Here is a 25674-nt window from a genome sequence, read left to right on the forward strand (position 1 = left end):
GAATAAATAAGTCACTGGTACAGTCACCTCACACCTGTATCTGTATCTGCCACAGCAGTGTGCAAAAAAATCTAACTTGTCCTACCGGCCCTTGAAACAGAGTTGAATCAGATTTTTATGCATGCTTTGGTGTGTCACACATTGGTGTTGGTGACCCTACAACATTTACAAGCGTTGAAGTTCACAAATATCTATGGCCCATTTCACAAACCTACAAGTTACAATTTACAAGCAGTAGTCTCTTCAATGCATACTGTTAAACAAAGACTACCACTTTTAAATTGTAACTTATATCTTTCTAAAATAGTGCACTAATCTTAATTCAACAGTTAACAAGAGCAATTTTAATTTACAGGCATTATGGGCCTCTATGTGGGCATATCTGCATCCCTCACACGTCAGCTCAGTTACTCCACTGCTAGATTTGGGATTTATGAGGTTGCTAAGCAGCACTTCACTCCCAAAGATGTGAGTTCTTACCTTTTTTAATATAAGATTTGTAGACAGCATAGTACAGTCAATGTCATAAATAAGTGATCATTTATGTTCCTGTCCTTGTTGCTTTCAGTTGTTACACAATTTCATATGGCTTTTCAAACATGATGTTAAAGTGACGAGGTACAAAAGTGATCACTTATTTATGACGTTGACTGTACTAAAAAAGGTGGAAAACAATGGTCATTAGCAAGTTCAGTGACCATGACCAAACTGAAGATTACTGTAAAATTAACTGTAATTTGAAAGGTTTGCCATTGAGTGTCTTCAAAAGTGCTAAAAATGTTAAGTGTAGCTAGGAGTAAGGGTGGATCCAGCTTCATTGCCAGGAGGAGGAGGGGGGGGGGTGTCACATAGTCAAAAGACTGGACCCAAAGTATGGAAAATGTGGTTTTAGTTAAATATCCTGAGATTTTGATATGTTATAGATTTCAAAGTCCTGATCAAAAGTCTCTAAGGGTGCTGCCTCTGTTTCCGGGACCCTTTCAGAGTTTACTTTAGTTTTTTAGACACTTTTGTGCAGGAATTTGAAATCTATAACATATCAAAATCTCAGGATATTTAACTGAAACCACATTTTCCATACTTTAGGTCCGGGGACCTTTTAGTTATTTTTTCGTAAATAAAACATTGAGACTTCATTGTAAAAATAACTTTAATCAAATAATAAAAAAATCTCTTCTTTTGTCACAGAAAGATATTATCGTTATTAAAAACAATGAGAATCTATTATTGCAAGACCCAACCCAGGGCTCACAGGGGGCCCTCATGACCCCCCAGGATCCACCCTTGGCAGGAAGTCACGCTAAAAAAAAAATTGGAATGAAAATAAGTACTATTGCAATTCTTACTCCATTGCCAAAATATGAAACCAATAAGATTTTAATATTTGTAACATAGGTGGCTAATAAACACTTCATGCATGTTTCAGGGCAGTCCACTACCATTCTACATGTCTGCATTCCTGGCAGGCCTTGGTGGGTTTGCTGGTGGCCTTGTTGGCAACCCGTCAGATTTAGTCAATGTAAGAATGCAAAATGACATAAAACTCCCTTCTGAACACAAAAGGAAGTAAGTGAATATTTGGCACTCTCAACCACTTTCAGTTTCCTGGTGTTGCAAAATTAACCACTGTACGGATCTTTATGGAATTAAGCACAAACATAGTATATACCTATATTGAGATGGGAAAAAAAAAGACTGCTATTTGACATGGAAATTTTATGGATTGATTTGGATGGATTTTATGGATAGTTACTGTGGGATAGCCATAGCTGAATTCTTTGCATCTTTAAGTCTGTGTAATTTTAACAAATGTATATTTTTTTTTTCAGTTACAAAAATGTATTCCATGGGATGTATTCAGTGGCAACGAAGGAAGGTATTATGCAACTTTGGGCTGGTGCCTCTATGAACTGCAGTCGAGCAGCGCTCATGACCATCGGTCAGCTTTCCTTCTACGACCAAATTAAAGCCTTATTGCTTAGCACACCATACTTCGGAGATAATGTGGTGACGCATGTGACTTCTAGTCTTTCAGCGGTAAGTATTGTGATATAATTTAATTTTATTAAAAACCGTATTTTTCATGGATATTTTCTGTATTTTGGTAAGATTTCCATCTTCAATCATCTGCTCTCTTAATTTCGTGAGAGCAAAAGCTAAAAGGAAATGGTGATTAATGTGTAGGCAAATGTGAGGATCGCATTCCACTACATTGATGGACAACGGTCCTCAATTTTTACATTACCTAGTTAAAAAATATTTTAAAACAGATTCAATTGACTCATTTTGTGATTGATTTGATTACGTAGATAAGATTTAATACCTACTGAAATCTTAAATAAGTATGAGGTCATATTAATTCATATTGTTTTGTTGCATTGCAGGGAGCTATTGCGACAACATTGACTCAACCAGTCGATGTGCTTAAGACGAGGGCAATGAACGCCAAGCGTGAAGAAGTGAAGAGTGTGTTTAAACTCATTCTTAGTACGGCTAAGGAGGGGCCAACTGCATTCTACAAAGGATACATTCCAGCGTTCGCAAGGCTCGCTCCTCACACTATTCTTACTTTCGTGTTCCTAGAACAGTTAAGGATAAACTTTGGGTATGTCAAGGCCTAGAATTGAATACTTACATGGACCGAGACCAATTTCAAAAGCATTCATAAAATGATACCTACTTTAAAAATTGTTCACCACGGGGTATTGACCGTATCTTGGATTAAGTAGTGAATGTTACAAACTAGACAATTTGTGATCATAAATAATGTATGTATAGATCTTTTTAGGAGAATTTAGACCAGTCAAGTTAAAAGGCATTACTCTAAGGAAGGAAAAGTTACCGGAAGTAAAATGTTATAGTTTGACAGTTTTTGACATATTTTTTAACAATTTTAACATCAAATAATTAGTTGACATACTCTAGTCTTCCTGCTGTAAATAGCAGCAATCAACAGATAAAAACATGTCCAAAACAGTTAACTAACGATCTGTCACAATTTGAGGTATGTTAAGGTATTTATTTTGTTAAAATTATTTCTCGTTTTTGACCATTATCTATTATTTGTTTTGTAAATCTTTACACATTGTTGTTTCTGCATTTTAAAGGAACCTATAGATAAATAAGAAAATATTTTTTGATGTCTCAATTTGTTAACGTATGGTTTGATGACCACACATATTCCATAATTTATATAATATGTTATTTTAATTATTTACCATACTGTAAGTACATTTAAATTGAAGTTATACTTAACATGGCCAAATCAAATGTACCTAATGATAGTCTGCAGTTTTGCTATCGTGATATCTATGCCGTTTACATTATCATTATTATTAAGTAGAAAAAATACTGTGTGTGGTAAAGAAGTGGCAGGAAGAAGCCCCTCAAATGATTCCATTACGATCTGTAAGGGTTTGAAATGTTTATTTTTGATATGTTTACTTGCGCCTGAACATTCCTGTGAAACTAGGCGAATACTTATTTATAATGGCCTCGTATTAATTGGTGGTTGTTGTTGGATTAAGCGGTGCTGGCGTAACGTAACTAATCGGATGCGCGCCATCAAACATAATTGAACTAATTTCGGAGTGTCCTACTCCTATAGCTGGATGTCGCGCGAACAAATTTTGCATGAATCCTTTTTACTACATCGTGCAACGGTATAGTTGCACATGCCATCTTTGTAGTCCTTACAGGCGCATCCATTTTAAAATGTTACGTCATAATGGCAACCTATAAATATTTCCTGAAGCAAATACGGCATTGCCGTTAAAAACTAGTGCGATAAAAGGAAACGGGTACAGTTGTCATGGCGTGTTACCATCACCTCGTATAATCGCACAACGGTTTACTAATTATTACAAGATAGTGACAATACGGCAGTATTCTCATCGCGCGATGAAATAATAAGTACTACTGCGCTAACCAGGATGAGGCTGCCAAGGCTAATGCACACGCGTTAAATGTGACGGTCCGCATAGTCTTAGACCTTGTCCGCACTGCGAATTTTTTCCGCGCGGTTTTTTCACGCAATTCTGTAACACATTGAATCTTATACGAGTATCCGCACTGGCGGAAAAGAAATCGCAAAAAAATTGTATGTAAAGAGCGTAATATAATTCGCGCGGAAAAAATTCGCAGTGCGGACTACAGGGCCTTATTCTAATAAATAAGCGGATTTGTTCATTTTAAAAGCTTTATTTTGAACAATACTGCCGATAATAGTAGGTAACTTAGTAGGTACTTACTGTACTCGAAACGATGAAATTGCATGGTGGTTTAAAACAAATTGACACTTAGTGGCGCTGCTATCAAACGTTTCATCTACTCTGTAGTTTCCATCATTAGGCAGTTGGTATTTAACATGGTTCAATTACATTGATCGGGCCTGCACTTCTGTCTCTCAGATTGATTCAGCCATCGGACGATTCTCATAGTAGTACCTACCATAAAAACGTTGCACTTGACAGTTTTAGGGCTATTTCGTATGATTATTTTAGCAGTATCAGAGGTCTGGCCTTGTGTAATTGAGCCATCAAACATCTTAGCTTTGCGTTGTGGTTGTGAAGCAGGTTAGACCAAGTTCAGTGTCATCAAATGTTTTACGTTGGCATCCTTACGTGTCCTTACTTATAGCAAGTGAGGGGTTCCATATTAATTGTTAAAAATAGAACAAACAAGACGTAATTAAATTTCTTCGACATAGCATTCCTAGTTTTGTGTAATGTATGATTTTCGAATTTTTGACTTGTCTATTTTTTTATCAATCTTTAGCACGATTTTAGTGTTCTTTTTAAACATTTAATTTGTTAAGTTTCATTTACTTTTTTAAGAAATCGTTCTTCGTATCCAAAGGTACATAATGTTCATAGCGAATTACTGACTATTAGTGAAAACTTATTTAATGAATGTTGAAATATATATAACTTAGTTGAAGAGATGTGCTTATTGTTTTTTTTTTGGGAACCTAAGATACCTTACCTTAGGGGGCGAAAACGAGAGGTAAAATAAAACAACTGCATAAAAGACAGATCACATTAAAATGAGACTCAATACATATTATAATTTGATTTGATGACAATTTAACAACATCGAAACAGTTAAGGCAACTACAAGTCATTTTTCATTACTAATTAATAAAACATCCACCCTGTCCATTTGGATATTTTGGATTCAAGATTAAATACAATATTTCAACAGGCAATGACTTCTCGTCTTCTATATAATCATGTTACTGCCTGAAGTATTTTCATTAGGTCCATTATCTACTAAAATTTAAGACTTAAGTACAACTTGTCATTAAATAATTATCCATAAAGTTACTTGTGCATCACACTTTTATACTGGGTGCTACCTTAAGAACTAAGATGGACGTTCGCGGGTCCCTTTTCCGAATTTAATTATACGCTCAAAAAGGTAACCCTAATCGACAGGCAACCGTCAAACAACCGACGATCTGAAGTCAAATATTTATATTAACATTATTTAAAATTGGTGTTAGATTATGTATAATTGTATAATGTTTTAAAATTCAGTTTACTCGTAACCAAGGCCGCTGTAACGCGACCGAAACGTCGAGTTAATTTTAAAAATATATTTTTGATATAGAATTGGAAAAAAAACCTAAAAATCAAAGCGCATTTTCGTAAAGTACAGATTTGGTAATGGCATTGTCGCAGTGCCTAGTAAAGCGTTTCCCAAACTTTATTATGCCCTGGCCCGGTTATTTTAATTAATGTTTCCCAATAATGACCCACCACAAGTTTTCTTATCCACTTGGAAAATAAAAATAACATTTCAATGTCCACATAATGTTGATAATTAGACATGAGAGATCTAGCTTACCAATGACTGATGGTAAACAACGAGACAACGCTGCGACCCGATGTTTTATTTTCGTAGCCCAGTACCGGGTCACGACTATTTGGAAAACGCCGATCTAGTATGTCAGAGGATTCAGAGACGACTTTGAAAAGTGACATCTAGCGGTGGTGCCGCGAACCGTTAACAAAAGTCTTCAAACACGCCGGGGCTAGTCGGTTCTAGCACGCAGCATGCGGCACTGCCCCGCATGCTCGATCGTAATAGTAGCTGGGCCTTGCATCCACGGCTCGCCGTCGACTTGCATCGCGCACGAACCGTTCAGTTCAATCTGGAATTTACAAGACAATACTATGTAGTTGTATAGTGTATACTGAGTAAATAAGTTTTTGTTATAAAATCATTTTAAAACCAAGCTTTTTTGCTGACCGTTACTGCAGTTTCATCCAACCTACATTATGTATACCAAATTGAAAGTCAACAACTGACCAAAATTAACTCTCAAGTTTTTTTGATAAAAAAATATCTAAGCGTTTTTGTTGACTGTACTTTCATTGTCATCATTATCAAGCTTCTGGAATAACGTTTCTAATCAATTCTGTGCACCAGAGGGACTTAACTTAGGTTTTTACATATAAGTAGGATGATTTAGTGACGCCAAATAGCAGATACAAGTTGGACACTTACCTTTAATTTTGACGCTTGTGCAAACCGATATGGTTCTGCCAATCCGCACTGCAATCGCGCTATATGGAATGACGACGATATCCCAGCGACCTGTCGAAATTCAGTCAGCAATCATTTACAAAAGTGGGCATGAAATATCAAACCAAGCAAAGCAAACAAGGTATTTTACTTCAAAGTTACCTCGAGTTTTCCATCTTCTATGCTTTGTTCTTCCACGTCACCATCGTTTCCCATATCTGAAAAAACTTTTTATGTGAACCCTTTCAAAGAAAACATCTGGTCCACTTATTTTGAAGGATGTACTGTAGTGGAAAATCTTTAAAAGAAACTAAGGAATAGTTTCGTGTAAGGCCAACCTTTGCTTGTCTGGTTAAGGTATGTATACCTATAAGGTGATCAATCCAAATGGGTCAGTAGGGAGAAGTCAGAAACTATGGGAGATAGCGAAATCTGTTCTTAGGAACCATGGCTTCGATTTTACATGTAATAAAAAAGACAATTTTTTTTGTTTTAACTCTCATACATAACCGGGAATGTTCAAAATCTCTGTAAAGTATTACACTTTTGTATACTTTACAGAGATTAAAAAGAGAAGAGAGATTAAAAGATAGAGTATGAAAATACTTTACAGAGATTTTGACCAGGTTCGATAAATTAAAATAAAAGCTTGTAAAATGTGTTTTTCATTTATTATTCACACTACACTATCAACGATAACAACGAAAAAAGTGCAGAATTTATAACATATTTTACAGAGATTTTGACCAGGTTCGATTCCTGGTTATGTATGAGTTAAAACAAAAAAAAATGCATATTTTATTAAATCTAAAATCGAAGCCATGGTTCCTTAGAACAGATTTCGCTACCTCTCATAGTTTCTGACTTCTCCCTACTGACCAATTTGGATTGATCACCTTGTATAAATCTAAGGCATTTCAAGTACTTACCGGTTCCTGTGTCGTACGGAAATCTAAGAATAATGTCCATGGAATACAACACCCTTGGTGGTGATGGTGGTGGTGATTGAGACATTTAGTTGACATATTATTATTAGTTTCGTAACACACTGGCAACGGCGGTTGAAACGCTCCAAAGCCCCACCCAAGTGCATGTTCAGAAGGGCTGCACTTATTATTAGGCTAATAAAAAAAAAAAAAAATTCACACCTCTCCTTCAGAAAAGTAACTTTTACTCCCTGACGAGAGGGAGCAAAGTGCAACTTTTCTCTTCAAGGCTTTTCTAAGTGTTTTATTGCAAATGCCATTTTTTGAAGTTGATAATTGTAAAGCCACGCCATTTTCTATGCTGGTTGTTCTTTAATAATATTAAGAATTATTTTTTTCAAGATTATTAATGCTCAGTGTGAAAAGTTGTATGAGCCACTCGGGAGCAAAATTATTTTCATCTTGGGCGCTAACACTTGAATCCCTCATTACGCTTAGGATTCTACTTAAGAATCCCTTGCTACGCTCAGGATTCTATTGTAGAATCCTTCGCTACATTCTGGATTCAATTTACGCCCTCGCCGTAAATACACCATTTTGCTCCCTTGTGACACAAATAACTATTTATTATGAAATTGTTTTAAAAAATGTACAGAAAAGTGCAAATGTTTGAGACGGATCCTTACATGGGCAATAAGATCTCGTTTTCTTCATAAATACATTTGTCCGAAGTGCGCCGGACAGCCACACAGCTACACAAAGAAAAAAATTGTATCGCCAATATCGAGATACTCACTCCAGAGCTGCACGCCGGCGCCCCAGGAGGGTATGTTGAGCGCCACGAGCGCCTGCAACGGCGGCAGTGTGAGCGGCGCGTCGTCGACCCTCACCCGCAGCCGCCGCTCCAGGCCGCCGCAGCCGCCGTCGTCCCACGCTCGGCCCGCGCCCAGAAACACGTACGCCATCTGATTCAACCGCACCATTGTTTGTTTCAGTCCTAGATTTGTCAATAGGCCCTATATCCTGCAGCCTAGAGGCGGCAGCCTCCTAGGGGCGGCAAATTTAAGAGAAATTCATTCGTTTATTTAACTTTACTGCCTTCCTTACTATAAATGCAAAATTATTATTTTAGAAAGGTATGTACATGGGTCGGCGGAAATAAAGTGGCCTATACACTCATTAAAAAAAACCTGCACTGGTTTGTTCAGTTAGCTTTAAAAAGACTGACTGTTTTTGGAGGTCGTTTTGCCAATATCTGTTGAAAGTCAGTTGAACATTTCGGTCTTTCGGGTATAACAGGGCCCCAAACGATAAGAAAATGGACTAGAATGACTAGATTAGTAGAGACCTTATTGTATAAAGCACTTGAAATTACAATCGTTTTCACCACTTCTTTCTGTTATATACCTACGGTAAAAGACGACGGTAGAAAGAGATGGTGAATAAAGCCCCAGGAGTTGGCAACCTTTATAAACAAAATGAGGTAGAGATAGACCCTATTTATTTAGTAGTTCCTAATCTTTTTAGCATTTACCTCTAACATTTGTAGTGGTTGTCATTTGTCCCTATAAAACAAGTGCAACCCAACTCTTTGGTCGCATCCCACTACGTCTGATGACATCTTGTTCGTTATCATGATTTAGAACAAATTAATTAAAGAAACGCCGCTTAAGTCCAGCATCAGCATCTGTTGGCCCGCATGCTCGTTTGCCCCCTCTTATATAAAAAAGCCGCTGATTGGTTTCAAATTATGAATAGAACTTTATCCTCGCATCTCGATCCCAATCATGACTGTATAGCTTATTCTCTCAGTAGATAGGTATAGCCAGTCGTTCCATACAATCAATAGAATATACTTCCCCACCGCCGTCGATCACCCATAGTAGTGAACTTTTGTGATTCAATTCTCTTAAAAAAACTTTTCTTCTCTTAAAAGTTATCACCCGTTTGTTAATGTAATGACGTATTATAGTGTTCAATAAAGTGTGATTCATTTGCTGTTTTTCCATTAGCCGGCCCGGCACCGGCATGGCCGTGCACCGGCACCGGAGCCAGGGCTTCGTTTTTCCACTGCGCTGGTGTCGATGCCCGTTTACGCCCGGTAGTGGTACAGTACTAAGGCCTACTCTGAAGTCCGAAAATCGAAGTTCGTATCGTACCGTCCCTCTCGCTCTCGTATTAAAAAGTACAAGTGTCAGAGGGAACGCACGACACAAACTTCGAGTTTCGAGTTTGGTATGTAGCCGACACGGACTTCAGCACAGTTCATATACAACCTGCTCATATTTCATATACCTACAACAGTTTTTCCGGGCCGGCACCGAGTGGGAAGCTTGCTACCCCGGCAACGGCAGCGGCGCCGGCGGGACTCAACGCCTGGCCGGCGTCAGCGCCGGTAAGTGAAAAAGCGAGCCATACATTTTCATACATTTCTGCTTCCCCGGCACCGGCACGGCGCGCGCCGACATCGGTGCTGGTGCCAGGCGCAAATGGAAAGCCCCCATTATGTTGTAGTGTATCGTTATCTGTGGCATCACTGACATAGTTGAGCGTCCGGCTGGCGTATCTGTAGAGGAACATGGAACGCGCGCGGTGGAAGTCGAGGGCGACTTGCGCGTCCACGCCCACGCTCGCGTAGTTGTGCGCGAACACGACGCGCTCGCGCCGCCGCGCCAGCCGCCCGCGCGTGCCCCGGATGGTCACCTTCCACCTGCCACACATCATCATCATCGTCATCGCCCACTGTTATATGCTGCTGCTGCTAATGACGACCGGATAGCTCAGTAAAGAGAACCTGACTACGAAACTTGAGGTCCCGGGTTCGATCCCCGGTCGGGGCAGATATTTATCTATCAAGGTTAAAAAGTTCAACACTCCCTATTTTAGAAAAAAAATGATAATTTTCATTAAGCATTATCAATCAGGTTGCTTAATTGTCAAGTTCATCGCTGCCTCGTTCTAAGGCCGCGTTTCCACCAGAGATGTGCGAGGATGTGTTCCAAGGAATGTGTTTTTCACGCTTCATTTACATATCCTCGCACAGTACCGCTCTGCTGCCTAAATGAAGTGTTTCTATTGGTTCATGAAAAACACATTCCTCGCAGCACATTCTCTCATCTCTGGTCGAAACTCAGCCTCGGTCAAAATTGCTTACGCGATTGTGGGTAGGTACGACTATGCTGTTGCCGTGCCTACTACCTACGATTGGGCGTAACACGTACCTACGTATGTAACTACTTATTTCCGTAAGAGCAGTGGGTCTTAGAAAGAAATCGTGACTACACAATATCCGGGAATAGACGGGAAAGAGCGCCGCAGAGCTTTTTTAATGCTAGGGCCACACACATCGCGTTAACGCGAACATTCGCTTTATCGCGATCTGTGTAGCCGAATATTCACGAATACTTCGGCACTTCGGGCGAAGCCGCAGACGCTTCGCCCCACTGTCGGTAAACTCGATATTTCTTTGTTTGCAATGTGGCCATGCACAATGCCGTAGGCTGAAGACGAAGTTTTATCGCCATGTGTGTCCCTACCATAACAGAAAAAAGATGGCATCAGATATACGGAGAATGGTCAATCTTCACTAGTTGGAGAGGCACTTAATAGTACATTACTGTAGAGGCCGGCAACCCCAGGTTCCGGCCGAGGCTTGTATAGTGCTTTTCTCAAACATTACATGAAATAAAATAAAAATAAAAACAATAAATGAAGCTGGCGGGACGCTAGTCTGGTCGCAGTGTTGTGTGCGCGCGTGTCGCGCTGGCTGCTGGCGGTGCTGCTGTGCGTGCTGTGGTGTTGCTGGGCGTGCGCCGTGTCGCAGGGCGCGTGTTGAAACAAAAGACGGTCGCATTGCCGGCCAGCGGCCTGAAAGGTTGTATGAAATCTCTTTGCAGGCCGCTAGAGTGACCGCGCGCACGCAGCTGAGCCACAGCGCCTGCAGCGCGATACTTCTCGGCCTATTATTTGTAACACAACGTCAATATTTCATATCATGTTTGAGAAAAGAGGCGTTACTTGCCTGTCCAGCATCTGTGGCTCGGCGCGGCGCACGGCAGCGAGGATAGCGTGAGCGTCCAGAGTGCCGCATCCGGCGCCCCAGCCCAGCGTGCGTGACAGGTCGTTGCCTGTGCCCATAGGCAGGATCGCCACTGACGCCTACACCAACCGATAAGACAGTTTCAATCATGTAACATAATTATGAAACAAAAAAAATTGTAACTGAATAAACCTGGGAAATTAAGTAAATGTTAACTTTTGGCGTTGCCGATCCCTGCGTGTCTATTGGTGAATGGTGATGCGCAGAAGGACAAATTAAGGTATCGCGGGGGACTGAGTGATTTGACTGGCAAACATAATAAGCGCTGAATGGCGTGCGTGACTGTTAAACGCTCAGAATTTAAGAGCCTTTGCACACCGCGTTTTTTCACGCGCCGTCGACGCGCTTTGACCGCGCGTTTTCTTTCCATAAAGCAGCCATACAACTCGCGCGTGTGTCACACGGGTAAACACGGGTTGATAGCGCGGTGTGCATGTGCAAAGGCCCTAACGATTACCGTTAGAGTTTCGTGCGTTGTACCTTGACGTGCGGCGCGTTTTGCAGCGCGTTGAGCGCCCACGCGACGGTGCCGTCGCCGCCCGCGACCAGCACGCGGCACCGCGGCGGCATCCAGCGCACCACGCTCTCCGGCGCGGTCGCGCTCATGTCCACAACCTGCACAGCACACAACCGGCGTCCAGCATACGAAACAACCAGCCAAGCGCTTTTCGGCCATTCTCATTCATCTGGGGAGCTACTACGAAATTCGATCGTACCGTCCCTCTCACTCTCATATTAAATAATATAAGCGTCATGCATGGATAAATTACGTCACACATTTAGGGGGGGAGGGGTACGGCAGTTTGTGACGCAGGAACAAAATAAGTAATTGCGATTTTCATATAAAGAGGTCACATATGGGAGGGGGGGGGGGTGCTAAATGGTCAAGGCCTCCAAGTTTATTGTTTTATATAAGAACATACATAAACTCATTAGTCTAAATACCACACAAAAAACAACACACAACTATTAGCGAAGTCGAGAGGAAGGCAGACTGCCGTAACATCCTTTTATGAAAGTATTTCAGCGTGACTTCACGCCTTTGGTCTGTCTGTAGGTATTATTATAGGGCCATATGTGTTAACTTTTGTACTCACTCAATTGCGTCTTTCTTTTGTTTATGATTAACATACAGCACTTTTAAACAATGGATGATTTGCATTGGGCGCTTCACCCTGCCTTCTAAATAGTAATTAAATGTATTTTTTCATGCTTAATCACTGTTCCCTAGTCATAAAAAATACATGACAATGTGCATAATTTTAAATCTAGCTTTTGCTTACCTGAACTGGATTAAGGAGGCCCCTAAAAAGTGATAGCACCTCATCACTCCTGTTGCTGCCCGATTTACGATTAGCTGAAATTACAGTAGAAATGTGTGATTTCGATTACCAATGCAAAATATCCAAAATATATATATATATATATATATATATATATATATATATTGATGTCAACAAAAGAAAGCTTGAAAAAAATTTGTGTGTCTATGAGAATAATATGGCTAAGTGTTTATTTTATTAACAATTTTTTTCAAGCTTTCTTTTGTTGACATCAATTTCAAAAGTTACTTATTTGTAGCTTATTTGTTTAAAATAATACATACATTATTTTTATTTATTAAGCTTTACATTACACACCCAGTTCAATCTTTTTATCCCTTATCAAAGGACCATGGGCAGAAATATCCCCACCCACCAACAGAAACGAAACATGTCTCATTTAATAGTATTTGGCATCCTGATGATTTTTTACTACAACAAGGATTGTCTTATGTATGGGATTTTTTGCTTATTTAATTGAAAGTTACAGGAATATGGTTACAGAAACATTATGTTACTAGCAATAATACATAGGTAAAACTAAAAGTAAAACCCCATACATAGGATGATCCTCATCATAGTAAAAAATAATCAGGTTGCCAAGATCTATTAAATGAGACATGTTTCGTTTCTGTTGCTGGGTGGGGACAGTGCCCATACAAATTTGCTCATTGTCCTTTGAAAATACTAGTTCAAAAAAAGTTATATATTTAATATTTCTGTTAAATATAACACATCAATATTAAGCATCTAGCATGTACTACTTTATCTGCTGGCCTTACTAGGTTCACAAATAAACACTGCACGTTGATAGCAATCTCTATTCATCAGTAATACTTCTAATAATTTAATTGTAATTAAATGAATAACCAAAAATAAAGAGTGGCTCCCAGTGTTCCACAGGAGCTGGTTTGATGTTGGTTATGACTCCTTTTTCAACCTGTACACAAGCTGGCGGAATTATTATGTTACGGTACTTTTGGAAATCGCATATCTGAAACAAAATTATTGCTATAGTTTTAGAAGTTATCTTTCAGCGAAAATGAATCAGTGAAATAAATGTGAATTTAACCTCTGAGTCATTAAAAGCACTGTCATTGCACAGCTTGGTCCGTTGGCACCAGCAACAGTAGAACCTCTTGGCAAGATCTTCATTGCTGTCAGTTGAGTCTCCTCGACCTGTACCAGCTGGAAAAGTTGTCATATCATTTAAAATCAGAATATAGCAGAGAAATTAAAAGTTATATTTGAACCTAGTGACTGACTAAAGGTTCAATTTTGGTTTTGGCCAAACTTCATATTCATAACTTGTCATGCATCATTTATTATTATTATTATTATATAAATTATCAGGCAGGCAGTTGCAAGCAACTGATAGGTGCCTGTATCTAGCTGTTCCTTGGTTAAGTATCCTTTGTATTGTTAATGTGTTGGTCGAGCCGGTTCTTAAATTGGTTCACATTCAGTGCTGAGACTACATGTTCTGGTAGTTTGTTCCATGTCTTGACCACTCTGTTACACAAGAAATGTTTACGAGGATTGTTGTGCGATCATTCAGTAGATAGCTTAAATTGGTTCATTTGGGTGAGTAAATGTGACAGCCAGTTGGGTGACACCTATGTCCCCTAAAGCATGTAACCTTGTGGTTAACAATGATAATAATGACAAAATAAAATGATGATGATGATGATGTTCCGACTGATTTCAGCCATGGCAACCACTTCCACTCCTGATTGAAAAATATAACATAAACAAGAACAATTTTTTGTCATGTGTGTGATTTGTTATACTCATATTTAATTTAATTTATTTAACATGTGTATACAAATTGTCTGCATATTACAATATAATTGACAATTCAAATGGTAAATTTTTTAGTCAATAAAACTTGTTTTTCTCTAATAAAGCCAAAATAATTCAGTAGATAGCCTTTTTAACATTCTTATGTAGGTATGTCTTGAAACAGATTTCATTAAAGGCAATGTATGACTGGATAATTTATTTAGAGAATAATACAGACATGTATTAGAAATATGCTAAAATACAGATAGATTTTTATGAAACTTACTCTGGACCCAATGATGGTGAAATGGTTTGTCAGCTGGCCAAGTGAACTGTTTACAGCGAAACTTTTTGTCAACAACGCGGCGGCATCTCTTGCATGCACTGACCGCGCAACACTCACAGAACAAACCAACTAGGGGCAGCATTAACTTACTGCATACGGTACACTGCAATATCAACATAAAGAAATATTACGATACGAGCTGCGAATTAATAAAACACATTAAGCGCCACTTTACTCACGTAATTATTATAAGGAATCGATTTGTTGCATTGTATACTTCTCCATGTATGACCTCGAGACCTATATTTGGTTTGTAAATAATTATTATCACCGAAAAGTGCGTGAAGTATTCGGTAAACTAAATAACTTAAAAATAAACCACCGATTAAAAAATAATAATTAAATATAACGTCATTTAATTTCAGGAATGTATCCATAACTACAATTTATCATGAGATTTTGGATTCATTTATGTATTACATCGGTAAACTAATTTTGAAATTTAAATAGAAAGTCCGAAAATCAATCACAAAACGACATAAATAAGTGTTTATTTTTCCCAGTTTTACTATTAAATTACAATAAATTCCAGAAAACACAATCCAATTTGAATTCTATTTCTAGCACTCAATTGCAATTATTTGTCACTTCGCTATAAAGCAGAAACACGTAAATTTATAATGAAACTAGCCTCAACCAAAACGTGTTGAAGCGATCTGTCAAATGAACTTCATAGTGGTGTACCTTCACTTGGCGGCATGGACAATGTCCCGTCTTAACTTGGCCACATCAGCCCTTATCAAATTGTCAATGTATCTCAGCTTTCTTACAAGGGATAAGTTGCAAATGTCTAGTTTTACGCGGTAAATAACATTTTCTCAAACATGACATGAAATATTGACGTTGTGTTACTATGCGCGGTACAAGCGCGTCATTTTTCAAACATGACATGAAATATTGACGTTGTGTTAGAAATAATAGGCTGAGAAGTATCGCGTTGCAGGCGCTGTGACTCACCTGCCTGCGCGCGGTCACTCTAGCGGCCTGCAAAGAGATTTCATACAACCTTGCAGGCCGCTGGCCGGCAATGCGACCGTCTTGTTTCAACGCGCGCTGTCTGCGACACGCACGCGGCCCGCGCCCAGCAACATCGCCCGCCGCCAGCAGCCAGAGCGATACGCGCGTACACAACAGGGCGACCAGCCAGCCAGCTTCATATCTTGTTTTTTTTTTTTTTACGGTTTGTCTGGGACAGCTTTCATTGGCCAGTCTTGTGATTGTATATTTGTGATCTCTCAATAATAATTATTGAGCAATTTTACTGCTGTTACAAAGGTTCCTTTAAAATTTACTCCCTTGCTCTTGCTACTGTAGCGCCACCTTTCGACAGACTGTTCTTCCTTCTATACTCCTACTCCATAAGTTACTATGCTACTATCAAAACACAGCATCAGGACAACATTAACAATTAAAATATAATATCTTCGAAGTTTTTTACAAAATATAATGCATGCAAACAGTTAGGAACAAAAATAAACACTTAAGGTTAATATTTTGTAAATAAAATGTATTTTACTCCATTAAATCACTGCTGTTATATATTTAAAGTGTATTTTTAAGATTAATTAAATCATTTTTCAGTTTAGATGAGCACATCTCCAGTGGAGTTTTCTTCTCTTTATTCTGAATGTCTAATTCAGCACCTGCCTTAACTAATAACAATGCTGCAGAGTCCCTGTCTTCTTCACAAGCAAGGTGCCTGTAAAAATAGAAGTTTTATAAGAACAACAAAAAGCATAGAAGACCAAGAATAGTAGCTGGGCGACCGAGCTTTGCTTGGGCTAAAACTCAATAATAAGCGTTTTCCCAGAGATGACCAAGCTATATCGATTTGTCATCCATGAAAACCCCCACATACCAAATTTAATTGAAATTGTTGGAGCCGTTATATATAGATTGAGGGTTGAAATTGACTAAGCAACATTTTTTTAAGATAGTGAGTTATATACATGTTCCGAATCAGTAAATTTTCTCTGTTGTTTGAGCTGTCAAAATTTTCACAAAAATGCTGCTTAATTTCTCCTTTCAACCGTCGACATATATGTATATATACATACACATATATATACAAGAATTGCTTGTTTAAAGGTATTAGATAAATAACTGGAATTCAGAAAGTGAAATAATCACTTAAACTCATAATAATGAGTTTGTCCTTTCTTGGGTTCCCAATTCAGGTTCAGAATAACAAGTGAAAGAAACCAGTAATTGTGGAACGCAAAATGCATTTACTTTTCTTTGTTTATAGTTATTTTATAACTTAGGAAAAAGTTTGAGAACTGATGATGAAATCTATTACATCATTTTATTACTTATTTATTTAAGGATATTAACATTCCTTATTATAGTTTTTAACTTTCACTGTCAACAAACACTAGGTACTTACAAAGGTGTGCTGCCAGTAGAATCTTGAGGGTCCACTTTAATGTTATGACTCAGCAGCAGTTCAACAATATTATTCCTCCCCAGCGATGCTGCTCTGTGAAGTGGAGTAGCATGTAGAACATCTGCTTCATTCACATTAGCCCCAAATTCAATCAGCAACTTTACTATCTGAAATAAATAGTTATTTCTTGCAGAGGTTACAAATATGTAATGTATACATATGTATGCTTGGTAAGCATGATTTGCTACATACAATCACAGCTACATTAAATTATTTCAAATGAAAACAATAAAAAAAGTATTTATCTAGAATACACACCTCTTTGTGCCCCTTTGAACTGGCATAATGCAATGAAGTCTGTCCACGGTTGGTCTTATGGTTGACATTGGCATTTTTGCCAATAAGTAACCTGACAACTTCATACCTTCCTGCTGAAGCGGCGAGTATCAGTGGAGTAGAATTAGTGTCATCTACAGGATCTACTGGACTACCAGACTCAATTAGATGTTCAACCAAATTTTCATTACCACCTAACGCAGCCCAGTGAATTAGTAGGCGATCATTCTGTAAATAAAGTTCGCATTAGGGATTACTAGTCAAAACAAGCTTGGCTTACGTTAATAGAAGCAAAAGTTGGCTAAGTAATCTATAAGTTACCGAATCCCGAGTTGTCACCAAAGATGCCTCTTGATCAATTTTTACTTTGACTTGATTAAAATCACCCTTGTAGGCGGTTTCATAAACTGAGCCAATCGACATTGTTTAAATTAAATTCAATTTAAAGAATGAAGAAGAAAAGAAATAACACCTACTAGTTGGCGGATTTTATTAATTTCTTTGCAAACTGAGCTGCAATATCTTAGCAATTTACACTTGATCAAGAAATACTATACTATACTGAACTATGAACTTGTTTGCAAATCAAGTACTTATAAAAACAGCCAAAGCCATAAATCAAATCATTTAATTATTTTAATTATAACAAACAAACGATCTACAATGAATGACTGACAGTTTTCAATATATATATTTTTAGTTCACCCCATAGAGTAACATATATTGGGAGAGTTCACCCTCTCCGGGAGATGCCAAAGAATATTAGTCCATACTGCCTAGAGTATTATATTGAAGAAAGCCGAATGAGAAAGAAGTCACTTTTTTATGAATTTTTTATTATGTATGACATTAAAATGTTTTTATAACAGTGTTTTTGCCGAAATTTCTTTAGCTTTATAGCTATGTCACGTGACCAGTAGGGCTACTATGAAACTCGAAAATCGAAGTTCGTATCGTACCGTCCCGCTGACGCTAATATTATTTCATACGAGAGCGAGAGGGACGTTACGATACGCACTTCGGTTTTCGAATTTCGTAGTAGCCTACAGATTTGACACTGGAAGTGGAAACGTGAAAAGGTGACGATTTTAAGTGAACCCCCACGAGCTCTGTGGCGAGAACGATTTCTACTGGGTGACACTATGTTCCGGGAACCCCGGATATCCCGGTTGGTATAATTATGTATGACATTAAAATTTTTTATAACAGTGTTTTTGCCAAATTTCTTTAAGCTCCTGAAACTCGAGTTTCTCGTATCGGGCGTGTCACGAGAAAATACGAACAGGATTTTCGAATTTCGCCGGTATTTCTACTATGTTGGTGACGCTTATCCGGTGAGAGGGGAAAGAACTGTCACCGAGCGTCGAGCGATATCAATAATATTGTGGTTTTTCGCGGCCTTATGCTATGGTTATTTGGGGAAAGAGTGTTACCCGAGCGATATCATGTGGCCGCGGCCTTATTCTATGCGCGTTGTTTGGATACTCGGAGGATTTCAGGATTTGTTCATTGTTGAGACTGTCAATGTCAATAGAATCAATCAAATCAAATCAAGTTTTATTTGACCTCACTTCACTTCATTTGACTTCACTCGCTCACACACCGGAGTCGTATCTTAAACAAGTAAATCAAAGAAAGCTGTATGAATATAAGTCTTGTCTGTGTAATTATGAAGACATTAACTGACATGAAAATAGCACGCTAATTTTTATTGTTGTTTAGAAATTCATTTGGTAAGTTAGATGCAGTTGTATTTATCTTTGGTAGCAACGGTTAGTCCGTGCTGCTCAATCGGGTTAAGTTGAGATGACACACACTGGTTAGAATCAAATTAAATGAATTATTTTCTTTGCTTTTAGGTCCGACAGTGAAAGTAACCTGTTTTATTTTAACTGTTCGCAAAGATGAGTTCGCCGTATTTCGATTATTACGACGGCAGTAAACTGTTTCAGGGATTAGCCACAAGAATTGGTTTACCTTTGGATCTAGTGAGTATCTATTATATGTTTTCTTGGAATCATTTTGTGGCATTGTGTTTGGTAATAGTGGCCCATCATCATAAATCACAGTTAATTTTTGTCTAGACAACACATTTTAGGTTTCAAATTGCCCTCTGTCCCATGCTCAGAAAGTAATAAAACAAATTATATTTTTCTAATATGATGTACCATGGAATATACAGATTTTTAGATACTTCTATTTGCACAGTTTAATTCTGTCTGATGTTATTAAAGTATTTGTCACCCACCACATAATTGAAATGGTTATACCATTTATTAAGAAAAGGTTCCACAATGGTTGGATGACTAATAATTAGGGTTATGCCACCCAAATCATTGTTTTTAATCACATAAAATTTAAACATGGCTTAGAACTGTTAAATGCAGTTTCAATGGTTGTCTAAGTTTTGGTGATAACATGACTAGTATATTCTGTACACAAAGGTAAATAAAAAGTAGTCACATATATATTATTTTAGTAAAATTTCCTATTCACTAAACTTCACAGCATGAACATCACACCAATTGTCACTCAATCTTTTCATAGGATGACATCACTGGTACTGTCATAGTCATTGAATTAAAGAAGTTCATTCCGTCTCTGGGCAGGAGAGCATTTAATGTGGTTCTCTGTGGTTTCCCGTGAGGCTCACATAGTCACATTTAGTGTACTTAAGCCTTGTTAAAATATTCCATCCATCCCAGCCTATATACGTCCCACTGCTGGGCACAGGCCTCCTCTCAGAACAAGAGGGCTTGGGCCATAGTTCCCACGCGGAATTGCTTCGCAGGTTTGTGGAGGTTTCCTCACAATGTTTTCCTTCACTACAAAGCTCGTGGTAAATATCAAATGTAATTCTGCACATGAAATTCGAAAAACTCAGAGGTGCGAGCCATGGTTTGAACCCACAACCCTCTGCTTGAGAGGTGATAGGTCAAACCATTAGGCCACCAAGGCTTTTCGGCTTTGGCTTTTTGTTAAAATATTAGACAGAAAAAAATGAAAAAAGTTCATGACCAAATTTTGTAATAGATATTCACAACAAAATGTAATTCTTACAATTCAAATAACTTTTTCATCTATTTATCACATGAGGCTTGAAAGAGGGGAAGGGTTTTGGCAAAATCACATTATCACAAGGAAGAACGAGGGGACGGGTACTGAGAGACTAGTACTTATTTTTTTGTTGACTTCACAATTTCTGGCATCAAAGTCAAAGTCAAAATATCTTTTTTCAATTTAGGCTATAACAAGCACTTATGAATGTCAAAAAAAAAATCTACCACCGGTTCGGAAAAAACCTCTGCTGAGAAGAATCCGGCAAGAAACTAAACGAGGTATATATTTTTTTTTTAAAACAGATTTACAATATTATTAAATGATATGTATACATCACAAGTATTTAACACAACTTTATTTTTAACACAGTAGGTTCGCTATTTGAAGGGATCGCTAATGCGGATCGGAATTATTTCCAAATATCCCTGTCCATGATATAATCATTAACTTTATAATACGCTTTTGATATTAATGTCTTCTTGACAATAGATCTGAATTTTTTATCCGTTTCATTTATTATATTTTTTGGAATTTTATTATAAAAACGTATGCAATTTCCCAGAAAAGACTTTTTGGTTTTAGCCAGTCTGTAAGATGGAACTTTAAGCTTCCCTGTGCTTCTAGTAGCCTTTGGCTTATCGACGTTAGTGGGAAAATCACATATGTTATAGCATCTTCAACTTGATAGTTAGGGAAGTATAAATTGGATTTGATTATGCCATTATTTATAATAAATACAAAAAAAAGGTGGTTTTGGATAGAAATTAGAATTGGGAGGGGGCTAGTCATACTCACCCACCACATATCACAAAAAAACACTCACTATGCAAGTTTGTTACATTGCTGATGCAAGGAAACTGATTGTGACCTGTACGTGTACCTATCAGAAGACCTTCCGAAAAGTGGTAGACATAGAATGCTATCTATAATACTTTTGAAATAACGACCAGTGCACCACTGTTGTCGCTATAGCCACTGTTGCCACCTTGACCCTATAGTGCCATCTCGCTCACGCTAATAATACTTAGCACGAGAGTGAGCGAGACAGTATGATACAAACATCCATTTTCGAATTTCGGTCGGTGTAGCCCTCTTTTTTATTTACACATTCAGTTTATCTTATCAAAGTACCTATCATCATTCTTGGCAATGACAAAACTTGCCAGCAGTTTAAATGGCAAAATTTAATCACTGTAGTTTTTTTTTTTAATCTAGTACCTACTTTAACGAGGCTTTAGTACACCAAATGTGACTATGTCAGCCTCATGAGGAGCCTCAGTTATATACACCACACTACAAATTTTACGCTCTCCGTTGCACTGAAACCACGTCTCTGGATGCAAAGGCCTGTCTAATGAACCTTAAATCAGCATTGCTTCCTCTGAAAGCGGTCGACTCAACATTACATTTACACCTCCATTGAACAAGCCCATACCATCCAAATACCTGTCTCTGATGTCCTTATTCTGATCACATTCCAAAAGAAAGTGAATTAGGTCTTTAGTCTTATTACAACCTATACACAAAGGTGATTGCACAACTCTCATCAAATTCAAAAAACTGTTTAGTGGAATGTGACCAGTAGACCTCCAGTTGCCTCGGTTGGAAGCGGCTTGCATCCACCGTGAACCCGCGACTTTAACCAGGTCATCCGTCCATCTCGTTGGTGGACGTCTTACGCTGCGCTTACCGATCCGCGGTCTCCACTCGAAAACCTTTCGGCCCCAACGACCATCTGTTCTCCGTGCGGCCTGCCCATTGTCATTGCCACTTCAACGAGCTAATTCACTTGGCTATGTCGGTGACCCTTGTTCTTCTACGTATCTCCTCATTTCTGATTCGATCCCGTAGAAAAACCCCAAGCATAGCTCACTACCTGTATTCTTTTAAAATATAAAACGACCTTCAGGTAGTTGGCAACCCTACTCATGAATAACAATGAAGAGCACTTGACCGCGCGCTATTGTGTTCTTTATTCTGCAGCGAAAGCCAGCATTGGCGTTAATTGGTGGACAATACCGCACTCTGTGGCCGTAGCAAGTATGCTACGGCAACTAGTAAGTTGTCACTGATATAAGGCATATTATAATCCTTTGAGACCTTGGTGGATGCTATACGTTCGGCAGTGTCTAGGCGGAAATAAAGACTTAGCTAACGTGGCTTGCTTGAATATTTCGCAGGTTGGGCTAGTTCATAGGTTCACTCCCAATGGGGTAGTACTGCCCCCTGGGCGCTGGAGTTTTTATATTGCGGGGGGCGGTAGCGGATACAAGAAAAATCTTTTTTTTCTCGGGAACTTCTAGCTCTGGGTTACTTAACCCTAAACTTGGCAGTGTCTATAATATAAAAGAAAACCGCCAGAACGGGAAAGAAAAACGAGACAGAGCAGGATGGCACTCTACAACACCATTTCGACACGTATCTCCCAAACAACGCATTATTTCTCTGGAAATTGAAAGCAATTCGATTCTTTGACCTTGGGAATCGCGAAAAACTTTATGATATTGGGTGTGAACATTTTGTATATTAAGAAGAATAAAATCACAAGTCCGAATTTCGAGCCAAAAACGAGCGATCTATTATCTATGCCAGTGTTGCCATTCAGGAAAAAAATATATTCATTATCCTGTATTGCAGTCTGTAAAGCTCTTTAACTCATTCATTGCCGCGCGCCAGATTACGTACTTTGCTGCGATGCCGACGCTTCTGCTCTGCAGAACAGATGCCCATCGGCGTCAGCGGCAACCAGGGCAAGCTAAATTAGACGCCCATCGGCGTTTTCGGCACTCCAGTTGCAGATTTGTAGATATGCATAAGAAACAGTGTTCGTAAACCTTTTGTGATTTTTTATTATCACTGTTTTTGTACAGAAGTAATGAATAATGTATTTTGTCGGAAAATCGTATTTAGGTATCTTGATACGATGATAAAACAGATGCGAAAGTTTACCTTTTTATATTATAAACGAAACTTTGTGTGTGTATGTTTGTTACTCCTTCACGCTAAAATGGCTGGACGGATTTGGATGAAATTTGGTATGTAGATAGCTGGACATCAGGAATAACACATAGGCTACTTTTTATCCCGATATTCCTACGGGATAGGGATACAATCTGGAAATAAAATCAGGGCTTAGAGTCATGAAATTTAGTGTGTAGATAGCTGGATGTCTGAAATAACACATATAGGGTAATTTTATTCCAATATTCCCACGGGATAGTTGTTCTTAACACAACACCTCAATGAAGATTACGATATAAATTTTGGGATTTCCCACGGGAATTTTGTAAACTCCCGGAATTTCAATTGTAACTACCAGATCGAATGGTTTACGCGTGCGAAGCCGCGGGTAAACTCTAGTATCTTATGAGATACATAATTTTAGATCATCTTTTTGCATTTTTTTAAAGTTAATTTTGTTACCTCTACAAGAATCCAACGAGGCTTGAATTCAGTACCCTTGACTCACCTTGCCAAGTTTAGGATTAAACTGAACATGCACTGCAGATGCAAATATTTTTCAGGATTTTTGTATTGTGTTTTTCAATGAGGGTTTCGACAGGCGAAATATCGCTAGATGGCGTTCCGTTTGACATGCGCCGCGCCCGTGATTGGTTAAATAACTAAATGAGCCAATCGCAAGCAAGACTGAAACGTAAAACGGACCTCACGATACTAACGCCATCTAGCGATATTGCGCCTGTCGGAAAACCCTCATTGACAAGTTTCCTGGGTAAAAAAAATATTATTCTATTTAGTCCGTCAGCAGTTAGTAACTGGCTATATATCTTTGTAATTTTTTGTTTAACTGACAAAAGAGAAATACGTGTCCGATATTTCCTGGTAATGTAACTGACGGATTAATTAGAATTTATTAGGAAACAACTCCGTCATTGATCGATGTGCAAAGTTTACTGTGTCAAAGGCGTGACTACATTTTGACGCAAACTAACTCGAACATCTACTGATATTGTTACGTTCCTGGGGTGGGTTCGTGATTGAAAAGCACTTTTAACGCCGATGAATAAGAGTAGGATTTATTTTCACACTGTTACTTAACTTTACAAAACACTTAAAAACAGTTCACAGTAATTTCGCTCTCTAAAACTCACTTACAAGTCGCTTTGATTCTCTTCGATGTTTATCGCTCGGTATCGCATTCGAAAACTGTCCTCCGCCGCAACCTCACCCGGCTTATATACCCCCGGTGAATCGGTCCACAAAGTTCGAGAACAGTCCAGCTAGGACGTCATACCTACATCTCGAATGTTCCGGAAACGAGTAGTGTCTGTCTCTTTCATGTGCTATCTCTCTCACACAGTTACTAGAATATTCCGGAAACAGGATCATCAGTCTGTTTCTCTCACACATATAGGCTATCCTTGTCACACACCTTCTCGAATGTTCTCAGTATAGCTGTCTCTTTCTAATCGTGCTATCTCTTTCACTCCTATTGGAAATTTCGCCATATACTGAAATGTACTTCAAAGGCCCATAAGGGGTCCTGAAAACGCCTGAAAACGGGGTTTCAGGTTATGGTGTCATCGGATAGAGCGTGGCCTGAAACGGACTGAAAACATGTTTCAGGCGCCTGAAAACGACGGCAACTTGGGTGAAATTTTGATAAACTAATATGTGCTAGAGCATCATCTGAAACGGCCTGAAACCGTATTCCAGCCCACTGAAAACGCCACCAATGGGTCGAAAAACATGATCAAAGTTTCCACCTAACTCACCGCCGTAACAATATATTTCGGAAACACTACAATTTCAATTTTCCAGATTAGTCATACTTGTTAAGGCCAATTTTTGGCCGGATGCTGCACTTCGTGAAGAAAAGCAAGCCGCTTTGCACAGTGAAAGTACAGACTAAACTGAGTGATTTGACT

General features: G+C 38.6%; 4 protein-coding genes across 9 annotated transcripts in view; 2 read left to right on the forward strand and 2 right to left on the reverse strand.

Moving 5' to 3' along the window:
- The window catches only part of Dic1 (Dicarboxylate carrier 1), a 40644-nt gene extending 35702 nt beyond the window's left edge, over positions 1-4942 (forward strand). For all 5 annotated transcript variants that reach the window (XM_074089210.1, XM_074089211.1, XM_074089209.1 and 2 more), the window contains exons 3-6: positions 356-468; positions 1427-1566; positions 1830-2037; positions 2385-4942. In XM_074089210.1, the coding sequence (XP_073945311.1) occupies positions 356-468; positions 1427-1566; positions 1830-2037; positions 2385-2621 (698 nt within the window). In that variant the 3' untranslated portion in view covers positions 2622-4942. The remainder of the gene's footprint in view (positions 1-355; positions 469-1426; positions 1567-1829; positions 2038-2384) is intronic.
- An 81-nt stretch (positions 4943-5023) lies between these two features.
- On the reverse strand, positions 5024-16112 carry Dgkepsilon (diacylglycerol kinase epsilon). Of its 2 annotated transcripts, XM_074089206.1 has the most exons (13): positions 15961-16112; positions 15183-15243; positions 14944-15106; positions 13948-14063; positions 13746-13869; positions 12837-12910; positions 12034-12168; positions 11476-11612; positions 9996-10164; positions 8251-8419; positions 6691-6746; positions 6511-6600; positions 5024-6154 (listed from the first exon to the last, which is right to left on the reverse strand). In XM_074089206.1, exons 3-13 carry the CDS (start codon positions 15083-15085, stop codon positions 6035-6037), a joined length of 1332 nt encoding a protein of 443 aa, XP_073945307.1. In that variant the 5' UTR covers positions 15086-15106; positions 15183-15243; positions 15961-16112; the 3' UTR covers positions 5024-6034. The 2 variants fall into 2 exon arrangements, with proteins under 2 accessions (XP_073945307.1, XP_073945306.1); XM_074089205.1 differs by lacking the exon at positions 15961-16112 and having other exon boundaries at positions 15183-15483.
- A 377-nt stretch (positions 16113-16489) lies between these two features.
- LOC141429056 (uncharacterized) lies at positions 16490-18514 on the reverse strand. The gene is made up of 4 exons (XM_074089215.1): positions 18047-18514; positions 17708-17953; positions 17390-17556; positions 16490-16702 (listed from the first exon to the last, which is right to left on the reverse strand). Exons 1-4 carry the CDS (start codon positions 18146-18148, stop codon positions 16546-16548), a joined length of 672 nt encoding a protein of 223 aa, XP_073945316.1. The 5' UTR covers positions 18149-18514; the 3' UTR covers positions 16490-16545.
- A 657-nt stretch (positions 18515-19171) lies between these two features.
- The window catches only part of oys (lysophospholipid acyltransferase 6), a gene marked incomplete in the record, with an annotated part of 35947 nt that continues 29444 nt past the window's right edge, over positions 19172-25674 (forward strand). The window contains 2 exon segments of the mRNA XM_074089217.1: positions 19172-19458; positions 19585-19713. Of these exon segments, the coding sequence (XP_073945318.1) occupies positions 19630-19713 (84 nt within the window).

This window comes from Choristoneura fumiferana, chromosome 6 (assembly GCF_025370935.1).
Source record: "Choristoneura fumiferana chromosome 6, NRCan_CFum_1, whole genome shotgun sequence".
Lineage (NCBI taxonomy): Eukaryota > Metazoa > Arthropoda > Insecta > Lepidoptera > Tortricidae > Choristoneura > Choristoneura fumiferana.